This window comes from Protomyctophum bolini (assembly GCF_963924005.1).
Source record: "Protomyctophum bolini genome assembly, chromosome: 11".
In the NCBI taxonomy this organism is placed as follows: Eukaryota; Metazoa; Chordata; class Actinopteri; order Myctophiformes; family Myctophidae; genus Protomyctophum; species Protomyctophum bolini.
In genome coordinates this window covers 36,679,454-36,698,367 of record NC_137872.1, presented here as the reverse complement: position 1 = coordinate 36,698,367, position 18,914 = coordinate 36,679,454, and the positions used below count along the sequence as shown (strand labels likewise).

Below are 18,914 nucleotides of genomic sequence, written 5' to 3'. Positions count from 1 at the left end.
GGGTCCGGAAACGGTAATTTTTTTTGCATTGACCCCAGTAGAAGGGCTCCAGCTGTGAATTTTACACCTCTCCCGCTTAGCGGTGACTGGGGTGTGGTACAGGACATCTCCCTGAACGCGTGGGTATGTCCAGATAGTTGCCTCGCGGAGCCGTCTTTTGTCCAGTGTCCATTCTGGGTCCGGAAACGGTACTTTTTTTTGCATTGACCCCAGTAGAAGGGCTCCAGCTGTGAATTTTACACCTCTCCCGCTTAGCGGAGAGTGGGGTGTGGTAGAGGACATCTCCCCGAACGCGTGGGTATGTCCAGATAGTTGCCTCGCGGAGCCGTCTTTTGTCCAGTGTCCACTTTATAAAGTCCATGCACTCCAGTGATGAGCATTTATGCATTTAGATAACTTTCTTATTACTATTATTATTATTTAATTACTTATTTTTACACAGAAACATAATGTGTGTCTTCTAGCATCATATAGCATCATTTAAATGCTTAATTTGTAGTTTCAATGTGCAAATGAAACTTCTTTTTCATACTCTAGAGGGTACTCTTATTTTGAAGAGATCGTCCACCCGAAGTCTTAAATCTGTTCATTAGATCTGTTCACTAGACGCTGCCCGCTGTGTGCAGGGCACACTACTGAGTTTAAAAACACAGCTGAAACATGAAGTGGAATCTGTCAACTCCCGCAATTTCCTTCTTCCCATATTGCGCTGCAACGACACTGGGATGAGCCCGCCGAAGGCGGGCGAAATTCTAGTATAGTTAATCTTCAACGAGACCTGCGTTTTTTTGGGCTCGGAAGAAGTCGCAGTGTCGCGACAACAACGCAAGCGTGTTTATTTACGCCAGCGCGGGTCCCGTGAATTTGTTTTGCGCGCGTTGCTCGTTTCGTGCATGCGCCACCCGCGACTCACTCACCAGCACCGAGTGCCGCGCTACGAGCTTGTAGATCTGCTATTTTTCAACAGCTAAAGTATATTTCAACAGGTGTTGGATCCACACTTTGGAAAGTTTACAACCCTCAGGTCTCAATGAAGATCTCGATACGAGTGTTGTTCTATGAACAGATGACAAAAGATTACATTTGCTCTTTGCTGTATGACGGCTATATATGTGCCTGAGGTTTGCATTTGATTGCATTATTGGCTTTTTGTTTGTTCTGTTTTTTGTTTACTTTGTTTGTAAATAATTGTAACGTTTTCCTCGTGATGTTTTCTCTCGTCTAAAAATGGACACTTGGTGTCTTTTGGGTGCCTTGCAGTTTCACTGAGAACTACAACTCCCATGAGTTATCGTTCAAATTGAAATGTTTGACATAGGTGTGATCAATCATCCAATCAAGTGATGAACATATTATTCTGTCCTATATGTCACTTTTTGACTATGCCTGAAGAAGGCTTCCCTTTATTTTTTCAACAGCTAAAGTATAAACATGATGCTTTAAAAACACCAAAAGGGGTTCCCGCCCCAAAGACACTGACCTCATGCACACAGCTGAACAGCTCCCAGTCAAACACCACCAGCTGATTGGACACCTCCTCTGCCGACATGTCGTGTAGTTTACTGTCGCCCGGCGACCAGTGGATCTCCTCAGGAAGAGGAAGCTGACAGGGAGGGAGCGAGAGAGAGAGAGAGAGAGAGGGGGGGAGAGAGAGAGAGAGAGAGAGAGAGAGAGAGAGGGGGAGAGAGAGAGAGAGAGAGAGAGGTTTTTCAGAAAACTGTCAGGATTTAGAAGCCTTTTTTTATCGACCTCAGTCCAAAATGGAGCCTGGATGTGGACTCTACTACTCTGAGCCAAACGTAGATATTTGACATTGTTTTGTGACAATTATGATCTTAAAAAAACTCCGAAACATAGGACCAGTCAGTCAGTCAGTCAGTCAGTCAGTCAGTCAGTCAGTCAGTCAGACAGACAGACAGGACAACTTAAACTTAACCTTCAAAACGTCCAAGTCAAAAACGAGTATAGGTGAAAGTATTTTCTGTAGAAGAACGTCAGTGTTACCAGTGACTCCAGTTCTGAGGGTTCACAGGTGAACAGGTGTGTGTTCACTCCCAACGTCGTGAAGACAGCTTCGTCGCTGGGTCGGAAAACTGCCTTCTCTGAATGGACGCACACACACGCGCACACACACACACACACACACACACACACACGAGCACACACACACACACGAGCACACACAAACAAAGTAGTCAGTGTGGACAGATTCTCGTGTATTCTTTAGTAAAATAACGCACTACAGCGTCACATATCATCAAAAGTAGCAGATCCACGACTGCAAAATTTGAAACCTGAAAAGTAACAGTTTTGTTATGATAGTGTGTGTGTGTGTGTGTGTGTGTGTGTGTGTGTCAGTGTTGTTTTTGGGGCCACATTTTGACTTTAGTTTTAGTCATTAGTCTCTTCAATAGTTTTCAATTAGTTTTAGTCACATTTTAGACACCTGGAATGTTTTAGCGTTAGTCTAGTTTTAGTCGACTAAATATCATAAGATTTTAGACTAAGTCTACAGTTTATTTACTCAACTAAAATGTATTTGGGCGGGCCTCGATGCCGTCGTGATGACTGTTTTTACACTCGCTGAAAACAGCAGATCTACAAGCTCACAACGCGCCACGCTGTGACGCGTTGTGAGCTTGTAGATCTGCTATTTTCAGCATGCAACCAAGTGTAAAATGACGTATACTGGATCTCTCGTCCACTATAGTCCCTTCCTGACATTTTATCTGTCGACGAAATTGTCAGTATATTAAAGTCATATAGTTTTAGTCATCGTGGCTTAGTTTTTATTTCGTTTTTATGTCGTTTTTGTCGGTGAAAAAAGGTAGTCGACGGACATTTCTCGTCATAGTTTTAGCCGACAGAAACTACACTGGTGTGTGTGCGTGCGTGTGTGCGTGCGTGCGTGCGTGCATGCGTGCGTGCGTGCGTGGTGTTCTATGTTTCGGCCCCCAAACTCTGGAATGAACTCCCTAAACCATCTCAGAGTTGCTCCCTCTCTCTCCTCTCCTTCAAAACCTTCACTCAAAACTTCCACCTCTTCAGGATATAGCCTTCCCCAGCTGAGGCCTCGTTTATCCTTTTTTATCTTTTTATAACCCTGTACTGTTGTTGTCGCATCTGTTATGTTTTGCTTTGTTTTTTTCTTATTATTAAAGTCTGCTCCTAGTGTTCCCCATGTAAAGCGCTTTGGGTATTTTAGAAAAGCGCTATATACATTTGAGCTATTATTATTATTATCCCATTCTGAACGGGAACCCATTTTGGTGTTATAGCATCATGTCGTGCTTTAGCTATTTAAAAATAGCAGATCTACAAGCTCATAGCGCGCCACCGAGTGGCGCGCTACGAGCTTGTAGGTCTGCTATTTTTGAAAAACCGAAGAACGACTGACATTTTTAGAATCTGATCTCAGGTCAGAATGGGTTAATCAGACCAGTGTGTGTCCAGTGGAAACCTCGTATGAATCTGATCTCAGGTCAGAATGTGTTATTATTACCTCCAGCTGAAGTGACGGCCACCAGGATGATGTTCCCGGGCAGAGCGGGCTGCTCCTCGCTGTACTGGAGCTTCTCTCGGACCAGAGCCAGGATCTCTCCCACGCGGCACGACAGGCGACTCCGGATGGTCACGTACGAGTGGTCCGGAGTGTACACCCTGCAGAAGACTGCAGACGCACGCACGCACACACACGCACGCGCCGGACACACGCACGCACACGCACGCACACACACGCACACACACACTTGTGAGTGAGAACAGCAAGTAATGTAGCTTTAGAATTAGAACACTTTTTTTGTAATTTCCCAAATCACAAAGCTTTAGCCAATTTCACACTAAGCATTCCTTTATTTTTTTGTTTTTTCATGTAGAAATAATTTCAAGCTATGTATTTCTTGAAAAAAGTATTATTATTTCTTTGTTCCATTGATCCAAGCCGGAACACATCAATCGTTTCATTGATCATTAACCCATTCTGGGCGGGAACCCCACCTTTTGGTGTTTTAACTAAGCATTATGTTATATAGGCTATACTTTAGCTATTGAAAAATAGCAGATCTACAAGCTCATAGCGCACCACCACCGATTGGTGCGCTATGCAACAAGCTTGTAGGTCCGCTGTTTTTTTTTTAAATCGTGAAAATGCGGCACAAATCTGTGAATATATATATTCTTTCGGAAGACTTTTCTTTTTTAAATTTCGACATCAGGCCTAAATTGGTTAAAAATAAACTGCTCTGAAAACGCACGCGGTGACCGCGAATGTGTGTGTGTGTGTGTGTGTCTGTGTGTGTGTGTGTATGTGTGTGTGTGTGTGTGTGTGCGTCTGTGCGTGCGTGCGTCTCTCACTTTCGTCAGAGCCTCTGAAAGCCTCTCTGGGTTGCAGACAGGCATCGATGCGCCTGAAGTGTCGGAACAACGGCCGGACCTGCTTCTTCCTGTTCTCTCTCTCCTCCTCTGACCTGTACACACACACACACACACACACACACACACACGCACCGTTGAACTTTGACCTTTCATCAGCGGCCGTGTCCACCACTATAGGGCTGGCAAAATAATATTACATTTTCAAATATTCCTTGAATGTGAGTGAATTTTTTTTCTCTCACTCATTCATGTGACAATTAGGACAAATACCAAAAACCAATGTATCAAGTTAGTTTTTTTATTGGATCCGAGCAGCGCGGGCTGCAGTCCCTTTTCCGTTGGTATTATTTTGTCAATTTGGGGATTTTCTTATAATAATAATAATAATAATAATAATAGAATATATTCAATATTCGGTGCCAATTCTTAAGACCGATATGCAAATGACATTTCTGAGGAATGTTAAAACATCCACAGAAACCTTTTTGTGTTTGTTTGTTTTGTTTTTAAAATGGACAGCGTCATGGTCACGTTATTGATTCCAATGGTAAAGTGTGTGTGCTCACAGTGAGCTTCGGGGTCCTTCCATAGAAGGACGCGCCGACTCCAAATGGAATCCAAAGGAGCAAAATCGGAGAAGGTTGTCCTTCAGCCATTCTGACCTGAGATCAGATTCATCCGAGGTTTCCACTGGACACACACTGGTCTGATTAACCCATTCTGACCTGAGATCAGATTCTAAAAATGTCAGTCGTTCTTCGATTTTTCAAAAATAGCAGACCTACAAGCTCGTAGCGCGCCACTCGGCGGCGCGCTATGAGCTTGTAGGTCTGCTATTTTTCAATAGCTAAAGCATAACATAATGCTAACACCAAAATGGGTTCCCGTTCAGAATGGGTTAATGACTTCAAAAGCGAGGCTTTTTTGCACACCTACAGGCGACAGGTGCATACACTGTATAGGAGAGGGACAACCAAGTGCCCGACGTCACAGAAAAACACCCGGCACACAGTCTTTCAAATGCACTTTAATAGGGAAACAGCAACGTCTTTGAAGGCCGCATATAAGGCCGCAACGTTGACGTTTCACTATTCAAGTTCTTTCACTGCATTTGAAGACAGTGTTATGGGTGTTGTTTTTCTTTTCCCATGTTCTTATTGAAGTGAGAGCCAATACTACGAGCTGAGAAGGCTGTGTTCTTAATGAGTGACATCACATCAGCGGTGGACATTGGCCAATGAGAGCTGAGACGGTCGTGTTCTTAATGAGTGACATCACGTCAGCGGTGGACATTATTGGCCAATGAGAGCTGAGACGGTCGTGTTCTTAATGAGTGACATCACGTCAGCGGTGGACATTGGCCAATGAGAGCTGAGACGGTCGTGTTCTTATTAATGAGTGACATCACGTCAGCGGTGGACATTATTGGCCAATGAGAGCTGAGAAGGCTGTGTTCTTACGGGCAGTGTAGGATCTCTGTCCATCGCTGCAGTTTGAGAACGTCTTCCACCAGCTCTGGATGAGCACTCAACTCCTGAACCGCACTCATGTACAGCTCCTACACACACACACACACACACGTGCACACACACACACGTGCACGCACATACACACACACACACACACACACACACACACACACACACACGGAAACAAATCAATGCTCTGGTTACACACAATCATCTAACAAATATCAGCACATCTCCCCAGAGACTGAAACTGTACTGTGTATATATAGTGTGTGTGTGTGTGTGTGTGCGTGTGCGTGTGCGTGTGTGTGTGTGTGTGTGTGCGTGTGCACGTGCGCGCGCATGTGTAAAAGGCGTCAAGACAGCCAAATTCCCAAGGTGCGTGCGGAACCGAGTCACTTCCGATACTATGACAACCTTGACCACCCTAGCAACTGGCAGCCACAGGTTCACTACAGGTTCACTTTGAAATTTTACGAGAACAACAGATCTTATATAACAAGACCATCAGACAAGCCAGGGGATCTTACTTCTCTGACCTCATCCAAAATAACCTGCACAACCCAAAGATACTTTTCTCCACTATTGATGGTCTAATAAACCCCCCTCCACAAACCACAAATGACCTTGCAACACAGGAGAAAACAAACGAGTTCTCAGCCTATTTTAAGGAAAAGGTCACTTCCATACGTATGGATATTGCCAAGATAAGGACAGCAAACACTGCCATAAGGTCCCCTGCACTTTTCAGAAGCACTTTATCCCAGTTCACCCCAGTAGACACTGAAACTGTTAGCAAAGTTGTAAGGGCTCTTAAGTCCTCTACTTGTTCCCTTGACCCTATCCCCACTAGCTTTTTTAAAACAGTTTTTAACTGCCTATCTGGGGAGTTATTAGAATTAATTAATAAATCCCTGCTTACCGGTATTTTCCCTGGGTCACTCAAAAGCGCCTTAGTAAAACCCATCCTCAAAAAGAAAACACTGGATTATCTGGTTCCCAGCAATTATCGGCCCATATCCAACCTCCCGTTTTTAAGTAAGATCCTAGAAAAACTAGTTTTTAATCAATTAATCTCATTTTTAAATAACAACGAAATGCTAGAGATTTTCCAATCTGGTTTCAGAGCAAACCATAGTACAGAGACAGCTTTAGTCAAAGTACTAAATGACCTCAGAATAAACACTGATGCAAAAAACCTCTCCGTCCTTGTTCTTCTGGACTTGAGTGCAGCATTTGACACAGTGGATTACGACATCCTTCTGGACAGACTCAAAAACTGTGTTGGCCTCTCAGGAACAGCTCTCGAGTGGTTCAGGTCCTACCTGACTGCTCGTGATTACCGAGTAACACTTGGCGATTTCTCCTCCGACACTGTTGAGTTGACGTGCGGTGTCCCCCAGGGCTCTATTTTGGGCCCCATCCTCTTCAATCTTTATATGCTACCACTTGGTTCAGTTATCAGAAAACATAATATACACTTCCACAGCTATGCCGATGATACCCAATTATACATTTCCATATCCCCAGGTGACCTTACCCAAATTGACACCCTCATAAAATGTATTACTGACATAAAAATATGGATGTCAGAAAATTTCCTTCAATTAAATGAAGGAAAAACCGAAATCCTCCTTGTCGGTGCCAAGGCCGAAAGAGACAAATTATCTGCATACCTTAAAACAAAAGCATTTCACACCAAGGACCAGGTGAAAAACCTTGGTGTTATTTTTGACAGTGACCTGAACATGGAGGCTCATATTAGAAACACCACCAAAATATCATTTTACCATCTGAGAAACATTTCCAAAGTCCGACCATTTCTGTCCCAAAATGACACCGAAAAACTCATACACTGTTTCATCACCAGCAGGCTTGACTATTGCAACGCTCTCCTGTCTGGCTTACCCAAAAAATCCATTGGTCGGTTACAACTGGTCCAAAACGCAGCTGCCCGCGTGCTGACAAAAACAAAACGCAGAGCACACATTACACCAATTTTAAAGTCCCTGCACTGGTTGCCTATACATTTTAGAATAGATTTTAAAATTATTTTACTTGTTTTTAAAACACTAAATGGAAATGCACCTATTTATTTTTCAGAAATGCTTCCTAAATATGTGCCAGGCAGACCACTTCGTTCATCGAGTGCTGGTCTCCTGGAGATACCTGAGACCCCAAAAACAAAAAAATATGGTGAAGCCGCCTTTAGCTACTACGCCCCTGTGCTCTGGAACAGCCTGCCAAGGGATCTACGGTTCTCTGAATCTGTTGACATTTTTAAACGAAATCTTAAAACACACCTTTTTAGCATCGCTTTTACCTCCTAGATCATGTCCTTTTCCTGTGATTAGTCTCTCCTTTTTACTATTGTTTTTATTACTTTATAGTCGATGCTTTCCTGCTTTGTTTTGCTCTTTGTGTGATATGTACAGTACATGTGTATATTTGTGTATGTGTATGTGTATTTATATATATACATGTATGTATATGTGTATGTATATATATATATATATATATATTATTTTTATTATTATTACTATTACTATTATTTTGTTCTTACTGTAAAGCACTTTGAACTGCACTCGCTGCCTGAAAAATGTGCTATATAAATAAAGATTGATTGATTGATTGATTGAGCCAAACTCATCCGTTGCCATCCGGTGTGTGTTTGCGTGCGCGCGTGCGTGTGTGCGTGCGTGCGTGCGTGCGTGTGTGTGTGTGTGTGTGTGTGCGTGTGTTGTTCTCAAAGTTGGGTCTTTACAACACACATCTTGCATGGCCACTAAATATTTGTATCGGGCAGAATATGTATTCAGAAATGTATTTTCATGAACGAATGACCCACTTAAATCGTACACTAGAGTGTCGAACAAAAGTATTGAAAATAGCAGATCTATACAAGTCCACGACGCGTCCCGAAAGCGACACGTCGTGAGCTTGCGGATCAGCTATATTTCACTATTATATAATAATAATAATAATAATAATAATAATAAAAAGGGAATGGTTTTGGGACAAATGAGGCTTTCACCAGACAGGGTCAATATCAATTTGGGGGGTCGTCCTTCAAATGAAAAAAAAAAAGTTTGAGAACCACAGACTGATTTCTATCTATCTACCCCATCTATTGTATTGCGTCGCAGTCCCGCCACCTCAAGAGAAATCCCTGTTAATTTTCCTCATAGACTTTTCAGAAAGTATTTATTTAAAGACGTTTATACGCCCCGCGAAAGACAAAGACAACTCTTGTCGTGACTGAAATCACGACAATAAAACACAATGTTTTGGGGCCAAACAAAGAATTAGAAAGTAGAAGAAAAAAAAGCACAACACTTGTTATTTTGTTGTTTTTCTTCTTTGTAATTATCTGTTTGGTCCAAAATATTGTGTTTTTTGTCGTCATCATTTGTCATGACGACTCGAGTTGGCTTGGTACGAACGACGCTTAAAAAGGTCTTTAAATACATTGCGGGATTCATTTCCTAGGCCTGGCGTCGTCATGACAGGGGGCGGGACTGTTCTATACTGTATTTGTGTGCGTTTGTGCGTGCGTTTGTGTGTGCGTGCGTGCGTTTGTGCGTGCGTGCGTTTGTGTGTGCGTGCGTGCGTGCGTGCGTTTGTGCGTGCGTGCGTACCTTAGGGAAGTTAAAGGTGCGGTCTCCCTCCTCCTGCAGCAGCTCTCGGTAGGTGTCCAGGTAGCGGAAGGCCACGCTCAGCACCGCCCGCTTCCTCTCCCCTCCGTCCAGCGCCCGCCAGCCCCCCCCCTGGCCCTCCACCCCCCCCTCCACCCCTCCTCCTCCCTCCGAGGCCAGGGAGAATCTGGAAAGGTCACGGGGTCAAGGACTAAAACAAACTATAGGACTCTAAGGACGATTCTACAAATGTCTTCTACTATCCCTATATGTTTCTGTGTCAGTGGTTCTCAAACTATATGTTTCTGTGTCAGTGGTTCTCAAACTGTTTCATGTCAAGAATCCCTCAGAATTATATGAAATTGGTCTCCGACCCCCATCTGAAAATATGTTGTTCCATGCAGGGACCTCCCCCCCTCAGAAGCAAAGATTTGAGTTTAAAAACGTTCGCTCGGAAAGAATATATATATAAAGATTTGCGCCACATTTTCACGAAATTTCTAAAATAGCAGACCTATACAAGCTCGTAGCGCGGCACTCGGTGTCACGCTACGAAGCTTGTGGATTTTCAAAAAAAAGTTTTTCTCCTCTGGTGAAAAGCTGGAATTTGGCGTGATGGCAGTCTCTCAGTCAAATCTGGTCACAAATGCACCATTTAGCAGTACTTGCGCGCTCTGCTTGCGCACAAGTTGGATTCCGTTTAATAGAGCTTAGAGCTGGAGAGACACGGAGACTCCTTTTGCTGAACAAACACTCTACAGTAATGAATATAGACAGAGCTATGTAAAACAATGTTAACAACAATACATCACTTACCCTGCCTTTAAATTAAAATCTGCACATTATTCATTATTATTATTATTATTATTATATTATGCAAGGACTGAAAAAATGGAGGGACTATTAGTTAGATAGTCCAATTGTATCAACAAAACTGCTTGTGCTTCACATGTTTTTTTTAAGGACGTCAAATGACAGTTGGAACGTTTGGAATGTTGCTTATTACTGTACATAACATGGACTATTATATTAGCCAAGTTGTGCGTAATGGAGTCTAGAGCTGAGGCTCACCAAGGTCTCTTCCTCATCAACAGACAAAGAGTCACTTTTTCAACTGATTAAAGGACCACTTCACCACTTTTCAACCTATCTTCATATAATAGGTCCTCACTAATAATCATGATAAAATGGCACGATTTCTTTCTACTCAGTCTGTGTCTCATAGGAGGGCTGTGGGCAGTTTAGAAACCGTCTTCCAGTGACATCATCATTAGGCAGACTTTTTTTTAAACAATTTTTTTTTTTTACAAAAATGTTTAGATTTTCACGATTCCATTTCCATTTTCGCATTGCAACTTTTCAGGACTAGAAAGCGATAAATTATAGCTAAATTATAACATAATGTATGTAACCACCAAAAGGGGTTCCTGCTCAAAATGGGTAAAAAAAAATAAAGTCTTGATAGTTTTCCCTTCCGGGGGTCCCTTGGTCCCTGTATAGGCACAGCATTCTTTCAGTCCATGGCCAAATACTTTTTCCATTTTGGGGGTCCTTTGCATGAAAACGTTTGATAACTACTATTACTATTAATAATAGGCAGTGGCAGAATCAGCCTCGGGTCTTCATGGGTAAAATACAGGGTTTGCTATGGTTTGGACTGTTGCCAAGTTAAAGGACGCGCACGCACACGCGCACACGCACACGCACACACACTATGCTGTCATGGCCGTGTCATAACAGTTGGTAGCATATACGAGGTGACCTGAGGCTGCAGCAATAAAAGTCAATCTATATTATCATTTACGGAATCTCTCTTTGTGTGTGTCTTAGCAGAATAGTAAAGGTTTATTTATATAAATATGACACTATACATAAAACAAAACAAAAGCGTCACAAACTCTCACAACATCTTTACCGAAAGGATGAAGGCTGAAGCGTGAAGTCCCAAAATAGCGAGAACTACGCAGTGTTGTTTTCGTCGACTAAAACTAAGACGAAAATGTTTCGTCAACTACCCTTTTGCACTGACGAAAACTGAATGGAAACTAACTGAAAACTAAGCTATGACGACAAAAACTAAGACTAAATATACTGACAATTTCGTCACCAAATAAAAACTAGACTAAAGTGTCAGGAAGGGACTAGTGGACAAGAGATCCAGTATAAGTAATTTTACACTTGGGTACACTCCCGCTTTCACTTCTAGTGATTTTTACTAGTTGCCTATAGTTTAGTAGTCGACTAGTTGAATAGTCGACGGCTAGTTGCTTAAAGCCCAATAGCGAGCGCTGGCGCTTTGGCATGATCAACCTAATGGAATGAATTCTGCACTGGCCATATATGGAGCGTGTCTTGAGTGTATACACACAGGGTTTGATGAGGTCAGATCAACATAATGGAATGTCAGAAGAGGTCAGCTCCATATATGGAGATCTGAGGGGTTTGATTATTGTGATTATTTACAGTGACGTCCTATAACGCCTCTTCACTGCTCTGTCTCAGATTAAGCTATACCGTGATAATTTATGGAAGAACACGACTAAATCACATCCTTTTACAGTAATACGGAGTCAACGTATAGCTAGCATGGACTCTGGAGCATGTATGTAGTAGACAACACACACACACGGTCACACACACACACACACACACACACACAGCTGCAGGCTAGATGTAAAAGCAGCCTTTAGTCCGTAATGACAGCCTATAGCTGTGGTAAGACTAGCACACAGACACACCCCCTCGCCCACACACACGCCCGAACGCCCTTCCACAAATCCACACCCACCCCCACACACACACACACACACACACACCCCCACACACACACACCCACACACACACACACACACACACACACACACACACAGTTCCTGTCTCTTTCCACATTCTTTCTTTTCTCTCATTGTATTCTATCTCTTTGTATGTCTTTCTTTCTCTGCTCTCCGTCTCCCATTCTGGTCTCCTGTTGTTGGACTGAGAGGAGAGGGAGAGAGGCTGAAACAGGCACAGCTCCTTCATGTTCCTTTCCTTTCCTCTCTCAACACCTCCTCCATTCCTCCCTCTCCTCTCCTCTCCGCTCTTCCATATTTCTCCTCCACCCACACGTCTTGTTCTCTTCTGCACTATACCGCTGTCGTGTGTGTGTGTGTGTGTGTGTGTGTGCTGTGGGTGGTGTGCTACTGTATACCGTACTGTACTGTACTCTACCTCACTGACAACATTCAAATGGAAGCACGACGCACTGTCTCCAACACATCATCACCATGGCAATGTGAAAACACTCTATATGTATGCCGATACCATTAGTTCCGTTGTTGTTTAATTTCAAGAACCCCAGTTTGCTATGCATTAACAGGCCCAGAACTCTGAACAGAGCAAAGATAACATAATATCTGCAGCTCCAGTGTTGTTTTCGTCGACTACCTATTTTCACCGACAAAAACAAATGAAAACTAAGCTACGATGACTAAAACTAAGACTAAATATACTGACAATTTCGTCGACAAATAGAAACTAGACTAAAATGTTAGGAAGGGACTAGTGGACAAGAGATCCAGTACAAGTCATTTTACACTTGGTTGCATGCTGAAAATAGCTGATCTACAAGCTCACAACGTGACGCACTGTGAGCTTGTAGATCGGCTATTTTCAGCAAGTGTAAAATCAGCCATTACGACGGCATCAAGACCCGCCAAAAATACATTTTAGTCGACTAAATCAACCGTAGATTTAGTCGACTAAAATCTTATGACATTTAGTCGACTAAAACTAGACTAACACTAAGACATTCCAGGTGACTAAAATGTGACTAAAACTAAATGAAGTTTCAGTCCAAAGACTATGACTAAAACTAAAATAGAAATTTGCTGCCAAAAACAACACTGCTTGGATTCGGTCACGCTGGTCAGCATTAAAAAAAAAAAAAACGCAAGGCGGACCCGTTCGGCGTCTTTGCTCGATGCACAACGTCAAACAGATGCTTCATCTTGTGGTGGGGGGAAAAAAGCACCTTGAGACTCTCGGTGCACAGATGTATAACCATGTGTGGCACTCTCTGAGTCACTGACCATTCCTATAATGGGTCCGTTTGAGTCCTATAACTAATCATTAATAGCCGGGGTAAAACAAACCTGCGCGTGCGTGTGTGTGTGTGTGTGTGTGTGTGTGCGAGCGAGCGTGTGTGTGCAGGGGTACATTTCGTGTACGCATGATTGCATACATGAAATGTTCACACAGCAGTGTGTGTGTGTGTGTGTGCATGCGTGGGCGTGAGCTCGCTTGCCCCGTTTGCACGCGAGGCGCACAACATGCGTGCTCATGCATGTTGTGCATTTTCAGGTTAAGCTAGGTGTAAAATTATGGCATGGTCAGTGATTTACAAATATGCGTGCGTGCGTACGTGCGTGCGTGTCGTGCATGCATGCGTGCGTGCGTGCCAAAAGGATACTGCTGTAGTAGGACTTGCTGAAACCTGTCGGCCGCCAGGAAGATGGGGTGCGTCAACATGAAGTCATCCAACAGGGTCTCTACAGAGAGAGAGAGAGAGAGAGAGAGAGAGAGAGAGAGAGCACGCGACACAATTATGAGAAAACAAAAAGGAAAACTCTCTTGACACATTAGTTTGTATAACCAACGGGCTATAAGACTAAGTAACGATCAGAGAGAGAACACGCATACAGTACAGAAGAACAGCGTCCATGCATGAGCTCTTCTGTGACTGCGATGTCGCGGAGAAATCCTTTGACTGTGTACTGTACACGGAGTCAATCAGTACAGTACAATACAAAGCCTTCAGCAGACGCGCTTATAATCCAGAGCGATTTACAATGAGCACACACACACACACACACACCGAATGCAGAGAGACAGCGTATAGTAATCTAGGAGGCTCCGAGCGAGAGGCAGGAACCCCATAGCATCCGTCTAAAAAACAATATCTTTCCACCACGTGAACAATGCATGGAGTGTCTGTCTTAAAATGGCATGTATGCTATCTAAAATTATTACATTTTCAACCCAATTTCTTTTTTTTAGACCCCGAGGATGCATCTGTGTCACCTTATAGCTTTTGGACAACTTTAACCATTATTTTAGCTGTTGAAAAAAATAGCACTCTGTGAGCTTGTAGATCTGCGATTCTTTTGAAAAATCGTGAAAATGTGTGTTTTTCAACCAAAATCTTTGCTTCTGGGGGGGGGGGTCTCTCCCTGGAACAACACATTTTCAGATGGGGGTTGGCGTGGGGCAAATGCATATCACTTTGGGGATCCTTGACATGAAATAGTTTGAGAACCACGGATATATAGAAACATGAGGTTTTTCAGAAAACGCTCATGTGATTACAGAAGACATTTTTGAAGAATCTGGTCTCTGCAGGTCTCTATTGGTTTAACGTAGTGAGCGTTGTGATTAGCGGTGATTTTGTGCACCTGCACCATATATGTCACCACTCCTCTAAAAAGGAAACCCACATTCATCAGTCCCAAACTGATGAAGGGCTGGATATAGCCGAAACGTTTTATCCCTGTTCAAATATGAAATAAACAATTTGAACTGAAAGTCTTGGTGCATGTACGTGTGCGACCCACTACCGTTATTTTTGATATGTTTTGAACGGGGTATAGCGCCACCTACAGTCAGAGCGCGGCGGTCACATGAAGAGTAATTTAACGTAGTGAACCAAAGCAAGCCTATATAGGTTGAGCGAGAGGAGGCTGCTTGCCACAGGCATATATACTGTACCTGGCTCCCAGGAGAAGACACACTAGACTAGACCGTGTGAACTGAACCCACTGCACCCGGGTTACACTTTGTAACTGCATGTCAACAGCACTGGGGGAAATTCCTACATTTAAAACTCTCCGAGGGCATACGAACTGAACCAAGTGGACCACGACAACAGCAAGCAAAACATGTTCTGGTTGCCACCCAAATTTAGAACAATTCTCACCAAAATACTGTAGGCCGACACCACCCGTTAGAAGATGTGGAGCACTGGTTTTCTTTAGGAAATTGGCCTGAACAAATATCTAGTCCACAGGGGGGCGGTATAGTGTAAATGTAAATTCCCGTCCAATGGAGGTGTCATTCGTTTATTTTTTCCTTTGTACATAATTTGCGAATTTCTCATGTCCATGTTGACACATTGGACATTTCTGACTTAAAGTATTACATTAAATAAAATTAAACTACGGGTCCTTTATAGGTTCCACTCGTCTTGGGAAAAAACGACAAGATGGGAATTATGCACAAAAAACAAATTCCACACCCACTGTTTTACTTGTAAAACGTGTGATGTTTTAGTTTTTACAAGTACTTGTAATTCTGATTCGTTCATTCTCCGGGATACAGACTTGGTATAAAGGTCCCGTTTAGGTTCTGTTCGTTCACCCTATGAGATCAAATCAACAGTTTGGCACACACACACCACAGTGTGTGTGCCAACTGTGCCGAGATATCAGAGACACATACTTCCCATCAAAGCATGACTAATAACAAGAAACTCCCATAACGTCTGGGGGGTGGTGGTGTGGGGGGCGTACAGCAATGTGAGCAAACACAGCCAGAGAGATATGTGAGCTGTTGTGACAGGAAAACGGGACATTCTTTTTTTTTTATATATATATATATTTTTTATCCCACGATTTTGTAACCCATTTTTCACCCCTGTGCCAATCATCTACTGTGATCCTGGGCTCTACACACCCTCCGCCAACCTGGGGAGAGCAACGGACTTAACTCATGCTCCCTTCATGCCTGAGTGTCCAAGTTGCTCCTTTTACACCTGACAGGGGGGAGTTTCCCTGGTTGGACGTAGCGCGTGGAAGGAACACGTTATTCCAACCAGTTCCTTTCCCCTCCGAAAACGGGACATTCAATGGAGTCATGGAGTGCAGGCGTCAATCATGTCTGTGCACAACTGTACCAGGTGCACAACGGTATACAGACCTATATACGGCACTGTACTACAGTAGGGCACGTGTATTTTTTATTTTTTTCCCGATTTTGTAGGCCTCAAGATCAGGTAGATTATAGTTATAGTTATCACCATGTACACAGTTTTTAAATGTACAAATATTTATTCAAATAATACACGCCACCAGGAGGCCGACTTCTGAAAAACACATTTCTTTAATATTACAACTCCAGATTCTGTCCAAAAATCCCGCAAATCGTTACACACTATCTCTATAGTCATGTGTTCAAGACGGATCCGTCCAATATTTCAGATTCCATCCAAATTGGCTAACGTATACAGGCTTTCAAAGTTTGCAGGATTGGCCCGTTTTTTTAACAAAAAGCCTCAAATGATGAACGCAGCGTGCAATTTACGTGAAATCTTTCATGCACTTTCCTACTGGGCTGAACAATATATCCCACCCTTTTCACATTGGCCTGTTATAGCGCCCCCTTTCCACATTGGCCTGTTATAGCGCCCCCTTTCCACATTGGCCTGTTATAGCGCCCCCTTTCCACATTGGCCTGTTATAGCGCCCCCTTTCCACATTGGCCTGTTATAGCGCCCCCTTTCCACATTGGCCTGTTATAGCGCCCCCTTTCCACATTGGCCTGTTATAGCGGTGGATTTTTGCAAAACACATTTTTTTAACAAAATGCCTCAAATCATCCAATTGCCATCCAAGGCATAAGAAGAAATGTCACCCTTTTCACATTGGCCTAATATAGCGCCACCAGGAGGCCACAACCTGACTTGCGCTGGTGGAGACCTGTGCCCCGAGGGGCACTTTATCTATTTTTCTTTCTGATCCTATTTTTAAGTTACATACAATAAAGGTCCCTGCACACAAAGCGCGTTTTACTGATTTTTTATTATCGGTTTTCCGGAAAACGCATCCAGTGTGCCAATCACCTTAATTGATTCCAATGTTGCAACGTTATATACAGCTCTGTTAGCCCGTTTCTTTATTATGATAAGAGTATTACATTGTAAATAGCCTACGTTTAGTTTTTTCTCTTTCTTTCCTTCTTCAAGATTATAGATCAAACTATCTATAATGTTCATTCGCTTTGGCACATTTAACATGTTTCCCCAAAGCGAATAAAACCCCTTTGAGAGAGAGAGAGAGAGAAATGAGAGATTATTGTTCATGTAACATTATATTGGTGAAGCTGAAACAAGGAGAGTTCATGTTAGCGCGTGTGCATGCGTGTGCGCACGAGGCGAGCGTGTGCACTGTGCATGCATGCCTGCATGCTCACATGACGACAGTAGTTCACATTTTGACACATTTGATGAACAACATGACTCGTGCATGGTTTAATATAACTTCGTCGCCCCCAAAAGAAAGCGGACCCCAGGGAGAGTACAGCTGCTGCTAATGTAGTGTCCAATGGGGATGCAAATAACCCATTTAGACCTGAGGACGATTCTACAAATGTCTTCTTAAATCCTGACAGTTTTCTGAAAAACCCTATGTTTCTGTTTCAGTGGTTCTCAGAAATTGTCATGTCAAGGACCTCCAATAATATATGTAATTATTGGCCGCCGACCCCCCATCTGAAAATATGTTGTTTCAGGGACCCCCCCCCCTCCCAGAAGCAAAGATTTGAGTTAAAAACATTCACTGTGAAAGACTAATATATTTAAACATCTGTGCCACATTTTCACGATTTTTCAAAAATAGCAGAGCTTGTATAGATCTGCTATTTTTCAATAACTAAAGTACAACATAATGCTTTTAAAACACCAAAAATGGGATAAACAACAAAAAAAAAAGCATCTGAAAATATGAATTCACAGAGTAACGGTGTCGACCTCTCATTATAGTTCCGACCCGCTATAGTAACCCAATCCCTATATATAAATAGCCTCGGAAACCCAGCCGTTTTATTTCCTGGAACCCAATCCCTGACCAGAGTCGTGTAACCGGGGATGTTGCAGAATTATAATGCAGCAACAACATTTTCATATATACTGTGTGAAGTGTTTTCCTGGAAAGCTAAAAGTATTTCACACACGTGACAATGACTTGCACCGTGCCACGCTTGCAGAGCAGCATGGCTCCCACAGAGCCCACACTCACTGTCACTGTTATAGTTAACACCTCTCTTCTGTTCTGTTCTGTTCTGTTCTGTTCGGCGCTCAGCAGATGCTACAGGGAGAGAGAGAGATCTATAGCTGACTGTTGCCATGCTACCTGTTGCTATGAAAACCTGCTTCAGAACAGCCCTGTTGTCAAACGGTGCAGTCGGACAAGACAACACTACGAGATAGACTGACTGACTGACGTGTGGTTCGTGAGGTTTGCATTCCTCCTCCTCCTCCTCCTGCTGCTTCCTTCCTTTCTTGCTGCTGCTGCTGTATAGCGCGCTGCTGTTTACAAAACCTGCTGCTCACCCCAGCTATAGCACCTGTCGTTTTGGACCTACTGTTTAGGTACGGGGGGGATTCCCCTATGGTCGGGACTGATGT

At 43.2% G+C, this 18,914-nt stretch overlaps 1 protein-coding gene across 1 annotated transcript in view; it reads right to left on the bottom strand.

Moving 5' to 3' along the window:
• rapgefl1 (Rap guanine nucleotide exchange factor (GEF)-like 1) overlaps nucleotides 1-18,914 on the bottom strand; it is a 63,968-nt gene that overhangs the window by 15,881 nt on the left and 29,173 nt on the right. The window contains exons 2-8 of the mRNA XM_080776546.1: nucleotides 13,929-14,007; nucleotides 9,482-9,665; nucleotides 5,835-5,932; nucleotides 4,354-4,466; nucleotides 3,503-3,670; nucleotides 2,005-2,102; nucleotides 1,481-1,603 (exon numbers count right to left, since the gene is read on the bottom strand). Coding sequence (XP_080632672.1) covers nucleotides 1,481-1,603; nucleotides 2,005-2,102; nucleotides 3,503-3,670; nucleotides 4,354-4,466; nucleotides 5,835-5,932; nucleotides 9,482-9,665; nucleotides 13,929-14,007 — 863 coding nt within the window. The remainder of the gene's footprint in view (nucleotides 1-1,480; nucleotides 1,604-2,004; nucleotides 2,103-3,502; nucleotides 3,671-4,353; nucleotides 4,467-5,834; nucleotides 5,933-9,481; nucleotides 9,666-13,928; nucleotides 14,008-18,914) is intronic.